Source organism: Cryptomeria japonica, chromosome 5 (assembly GCF_030272615.1).
Source record: "Cryptomeria japonica chromosome 5, Sugi_1.0, whole genome shotgun sequence".
NCBI lineage: Eukaryota > Viridiplantae > Streptophyta > Pinopsida > Cupressales > Cupressaceae > Cryptomeria > Cryptomeria japonica.
Window position 1 is genome coordinate 298,307,005 of NC_081409.1, and position 6,674 is coordinate 298,313,678.

A 6,674-nucleotide genomic window follows, 5' to 3' on the forward strand; every position below is an offset into this window, starting at 1 on the left:
CGAAAACTATCACAATAATGTCATTATCATGCAGTTTCCACAGATGTAATACCCATAACAATTTTCTTCTCACTTTTTAATCCATTTTTCCTTCACCCCCTTATGTAGGACATCATCCAACATATCGAAGTCATTCTTCAAGAAAACCTTATCGAACACATCAAAACCTTGGAGGAATAGATGTAACATAAGGCATTCACATTGATCTCACCAAAATGTGATGGAGGAGATTCGATATCCTCATGATGATGACATCTCAAGGAGAAAATGATCCTACCCTACCTCACTTAGCTAGCACTTTGGTGATCTAGGAAAAAGAATATGAAAATGAAACTTAAATTAGCTAAACTATACTTGTAAATAGAAAATGTTGAAAAATAGGAACATATAAAGTGGTAAAAATACTTTAACTATATAAATAGAAATCTTACAAAATGTATTTTTTACCAAATTCCTCGTAAATTCTTATGTTCAAACAGTTGCATGCCACAAGGATTTATGTGTGTTGCACTATAGTCCATATGACTAGATAACAACAAATGCTAGAAACTACACCAATAAGGTTCTTGCACTCCACATACCTATCTACCATTTACACACACTGAGACAGGGAAAATTGTTAGGCTTGTTTAGAGGTGTGCCTCAGTCAAACTCCCATTTTGGTATTTCCACCTCCATTGAAAACTAGATAGATAGATTGGATGAAAAGATAATAGATCACATAACATATACAAATCTCATTTAATGGAGGAAAGCCCCTATTACAAGAGAGAAAATGCTAAAACAATTAAATATAGATAAATGATAAATGCATTTAGAGATTTCATACAAAAAACAATGTATTGTAATACAGTAGATACGAGAGATAAGAGAGATGGTTGAGCATTACATAGCAAAGACCCCTCTCTTGAGATGGCAACATGATTGTGCTTAAGAGAAGAATTGGTTGTTGTGATATTTTGTGTAGATTTTGGGAAAGATTTACTCTGAATGTAAAAGCAAGAGATCTAAGAGTGTGATTGAAAAGAATGAGAAAAAAAGGAGGAGTTTTGTTTCTCAAAATAAGAGGGAATATATATTTCAGACACACTCAAGTGAAGGGACAACATCGAATGAAGCCTAATATAGAATACACCCATTTGAATCTAGAATTTTTTGAGACATTTGCACACCACGATCTTGTTCGATCAAATTAATCCCAAATTTGGAACAGGAGCTACCGATGCTTCATCTTTGAAATCCACAATATTAGAATGATAAAATCTTGATCATGAATTTTTTCATAAATGCACCAGGCTCAATGCAAAAGTGTCATAAATGCATAGGGTGGAATTTACAACACAACAAAGGGAACAAAATCCCAATGCCTAGCTTCTCTTTGAGGATAGCAAATAGGCTATTCATGTTCCAATGTTACAAAAGGGCCTTGAGATCTATAGGTTACCTTGATTAGCATGGGGATCTCAAATACCTTTCTTTTAGAAACTACAACTTTGGAAGCTAACAAAGTTGAATGTTATGAACAAGGTGGACACAATGGAGGTTTAGTGAAGATATTGGAATCTTTTGAAATATAATATGAATATATCTTATTTTATCTACGATATTTAAATAATTTCTAAAGATATCATTGAGAGGGTTACAAAGAGGTCCATTCCCTCTAATGTAATGCATTTAGATTGGGAAGGAAATCTTAAATCCTTACTGCTAATGATTACACAATTTTGCATAAATAGCAAGTAGCAAATAAAGCTAAACTTTAACAATCAAAAGCAAGAAAGAAAAAATAGATAGAAGCAAAGAAACTTCATTAAATGAATAAAAGAAAATAAAAAAGGATGAAGAGTAGAAAATTGAAAGACAAATAATAAGATTGAGGAGGGACGAGGAAGAGGTCCTACACAAAAAAATAAAAGAAGTAGAAAAAGAAGCAAAGGTAAATAGACTAAAATAAAAATTCATCACATGTTGTAACTAGTTTTGGAAAGAGAAGTGCTCCATCAACCCTCCTTGAACGTCATCAAACTTTAAGATACAAGTACAATATTTTAACCCCTTCCTATGGTGCACTTACTTCCAAATTGATCACGATAAGAATTTAGCACAAAATGCAAGCAAACGTAGGTAGTAAAGTACTCCATCAACCCCCTACCTGAAAATCTTCAATCTCTAAGAGATATGTAGAACATTTCAATCCACACACAAAGGCCATTCCATCGGGCACACATCAGAGAAAACAACTAAAGCACCTTCTTTACACTACACAATGTCATTTCATTGGCTGATTGAATGTAAATTTGTCGTTTATGATGAATGTAGCCCTAATTTGCAGGGCCTACCCATTAACCCTAAACTTCCCTTGCGTCAACATTTCAATCCACACATAACGCCATTCCATCGGGCACACATCAGAGAAAACAACTAAAGCACCTTCTTTACACTACACAATGCCATTTCATTGGCTGATTGAATGTAAATTTGTCGTTTATGATGAATGTAGCCCTAATTTGTAGGGCCTACCCATTAACCCTAAACTTCCCTTGCGTCAAGTTCACTGCGTGCTGCTTCTCTATCCACGCGCGACGTATTTCGTTGGCACCTTCGTTGCACTGCACAACCCTTGACTGATTTAATGTATGTTTGTGGTTTATCATAAATGCAGCCCTACTTTCTACGTTCTACCCATTAACGCGGTAATGCAACGACCAATTGCAGGTTTCTCCACTTCAACATTGACTATCTTTTGAGCAGCCGTCTACGTTTAATATGCTCTCCTCTGCAAAATGATTGCCAGTTTTATTTTCTTTCCTCTCCTCTGCAAAAATGATTATCGTTCCTTCAATGGCTGTGGCTACACCTAAGTTAACTATCATTACTGTGTTCTTAATCATCTTCTTCACCAACCCATTTGTATGTTTCTGCAGATGCCCATTGCAAGAATCTGAAGCTCTTCTTTCCTTAAACTTCACCTCCATTCCGACCTATCTTGGTACTAAATGGACAAATGAAACGGACTGCTGCGAGTGGGGTGGCATTACATGCGATCAGAACAAGAGCCATGTAGAGGGGATAAGTGTACACGACTCAGGAATAGATACATCCGACTCTGGAGTCATATTGGATAGCCTGTGCAAGCTTCCGTTCCTTACAGATATAGACTTACAGGAGATTAGCACAAGTCTAACTGCAATTAGTATTCCTTCCTGCGTGGGAGATCTCCATTATCTTCAGTATCTAATGATACGGGACAGTGGCTTGAGTGGTGTAATACCACTTAGTATTTGTATGCTCATAAATCTCACTTATCTTAATCTTGGAGAGAATCAACTGAGTGGAAGCTTGCCATTTTGTCTCAACAATCTTTCTTCTTTGAGTCTTCTCTCCCTTTCAAATAACCGATTAAGTGGCCAAATCCCATTTACATGGGGCAATCTCCCATTGCTTGAGCTCTTAGATGTTTCCTTCAACCAATTGAGTGGGACTCTTCCCTTGTCATTTTCAGGGCTGTCCTCCCTTACTATCCTCTACGCCCATGGAAATAAATTCAATGAGAGTAGTCCTTCTTGGGCCTTACCATCCTCTATAGGAAGTCTCTCCCTCTCACTAAACCAAGAAATCACAATTTCAGAGACTTTTTTCCATAACCTTAGCAATTTACAAGAATTTTTTTTATTCAACTGCACACTAAATATTAGTACATCCTGGATTCCTAACTTCCAGCTCTCCGAGTTACAACTTGTCTCATGTCAGATGGGTGGCCAAATTCCACCATGGATTTCAACTCAGTTCTCGTTAGAATCCTTGACATTAGCTAACAACGGTCTTGCTGGAGAAATTCCCGCTTGGCTATGGGCTATGACTTCCTTATATAATCTAAATCTTTCACGGAATCATCTGCAAGGACCCCTGTTTCCAAATGGTCAGATTTCTATTATGTCAATCTTAGATGTATCTAGCAATGCATTATGTGGACACTTACCTTCCGTTTGGCCAAAAAGTAGATGGCCTCCCTCGCCTTCAGACGACCCAGTAATTTGGGGAAATCCTCTTATATTGATGCTCAATGACAATTTGTTTACCGGCAATATTCCTCCAGGCTTGTGCAATGCGTCTGTAGGTGTGAAGTTAAGTCTTGAAAACAACAAGCTGGATGGCATGATTCCTTGGTGTTTAATCGACGAGGGATCATCAATTCAAAACTTAAATTTGGGAGGTAATAATCTTGAGGGAAGGATGCCTCATGGTCTAATCGTCTCGTCTCACATCATGTCCTTGGTGCTAAAAAATAATCAGCTCACCGGAGCCTTCCTTCCCTCATTTACCATTGATATCATATCGGGAAGATATCCAGCTTTGCAAGTACTTGATATTGGGCACAACAAATTCACTGGACATCTTCCAAAGTCAATTGGGAATATTTCATCTCTTCGAGTGCTGGTGATGAAGGACAACCAGTTCAATGGTAACATTCTTACCGAAATTGGCGAGTTGAATCAGCTCCAGATCTTAGACCTTTCGTCCAACAACTTATCAGGTTCTATTCCACACAACATTGTATTGTTACGAGCGATGGCTGTAGCAAGAGAGGATGGCTATCAGTTGCAGAGTGAACAGGAATTAGGTGTGGATGGCTATTCGTTGGTGTCTTCTCTTGGTGGACTGGATATGACTTCAAAAGGTACAGAGCTATACTACCCATATATTCTTTCCACACTCACTGGCATAGATCTTTCCAACAATCAATTGAATGGAGATGTTCCTCTTGATTTTGGAAAGTTGAAGGGCTTGAGGTTTCTGAATCTATCCATGAACCATCTTAGTGGAATAATTCCACATAGTTTGGGGGATATGAGTCAACTGGAATCACTGGACCTTTCTTCTAACCATCTTTCAGGAGATATTCCTTCAGAGCTTCAATCTCTGAGTTATTTGGCATATTTAAATTTGTCCAAAAATAGTCTTTCTGGAAATATACCGCAAGGAGGACAGATGATCACATTTGAAAATACATCATATTCTGGAAATCCAAATTTGGACGGATGCCCACTTCCAAAGAATTGCTCATGGCCTAAATTTGCAACTCCTCCTCCTGTAAGCATTGCTGAACATAAAGATGAAGAGGAGAGCGAGCAGATTCCCTGGTATCAGATTGGAGTAGGATGGTCATATGGAGCAGGTTTTCTGATTGTTGTAGTGGTATTGCTTTCAGTAAGCGAAAGGTGGAGAAAGAAATACTTCAAAGGGGTTGATAATACTTTGATGTTTCTGTTTCCTTTCCTACATAATAGGAGATTATGAATGCTTAATTCTTCGCCAGAATTGAGCGAAAACTACGCAGATTTTATTTTGAGCTTGTTGTTTTTTTTTGGTTTTTTGTTTTTGTGTGTCGCAAGTTGACTATATTTCATATAGTTTTTAAATCTGAAAGAAAATTAAATAAAATCATTTGTGTAATCTCTGTTTAAATATATTGTTCTTCTTATTGAAATAAGAAAATAAAAATTACAAATAAGAGTTATGAATATTAAAATAAGCTGACTAATTATCCATGGAATGATTTTTAAGCATAGATATATTAATTGACGTCACGATTCATCTTTAATGATGTTGAATAATCCTTTATCAAGTATTTGAGAAAGTTTGGTGACAAATTTTCTGACAAGGAAAATCATATTTAATTAGAAAGTTTTAATATTTTTTAAAAATATTTTATTAAAATAAAAAAATTTAATTTATATTTTATTCATCTGAGATATGTTTAGTGTAATAGTTATTTTATTTATTATGAATAATATATTCTGTTTTCAATTCAAAAATAAATTGTAATAATTTTTGTTTGCATTAAAATATGAAAAGTTGTTTATGATCAATAATACAAACTAAATAAAACATACAAATGTTTGAAATATTCAGTTGTATTGGAATTAGATATTAAAATCTGGATAGCAATGATAGTATTGGTATTTCATATCTTAGAGATGAATATAAAATTCGAATAGAAACCATTTTTTTTTTTTTTCTAATTTTCTAATTGTATTGTTTGTAAAGAATCTTGATCAAAACAATTATTTGAGATCAATTTTCCCCAAGAAACATTCTCAAATCAGCTTTTGTGTATCTATCCTAACATTTCCAAACTTCTACAATTTTTGTATGCGTAGATCTTTTTATTCTTAAAATTCAATTAATACTTTTAATTATAAAATATATGTTTATATTTTTAAAAAATTACACACATGTACATATGTATATGCATATGTATGTATTTATATATATATGCATAACATTTTATTTTCAAACTCTAATACTAAACATAAAACCTTTAATCCTAAACATAAAAAAATAAAATGATTAAAAATAAATCCTACAAAATCCTAAACTCTAGATGAACAACATGAAACATAAAACCATGTCAATGCTAAACCATAAACCTAAATAAAAACTCTATAAAAACAATCTTCAAATATAAAATTTCCAATAATTTTTATCCAATTTTAAAGTTTCTCTTAGATAGTTACTCAACATTTTTGTGATGTGACATACAGTTGTAATTCTAATTTATACTAATTATCTACATGTCTAGGGTTTCTTACAATGCATTAAGTTGTTATTTTTCAATCCAAAGCATTGCATCCAAAATTTAATAATAACAAATGCATTTTTAGAAATTGATT

General features: G+C 34.4%; 1 protein-coding gene across 1 annotated transcript; it reads left to right on the forward strand.

Annotated features, from left to right (window-relative positions):
• Positions 1–2,823: 2,823 nt before the first annotated feature.
• Positions 2,824–5,298, forward strand: LOC131041842 (receptor-like protein 7). Its single transcript, XM_059220602.1, has one exon. The coding sequence runs from the start codon at positions 2,824–2,826 to the stop codon at positions 5,296–5,298; it is 2,475 nt and encodes an 824-aa protein (XP_059076585.1).
• The last annotated feature ends 1,376 nt before the right edge of the window (positions 5,299–6,674 follow it).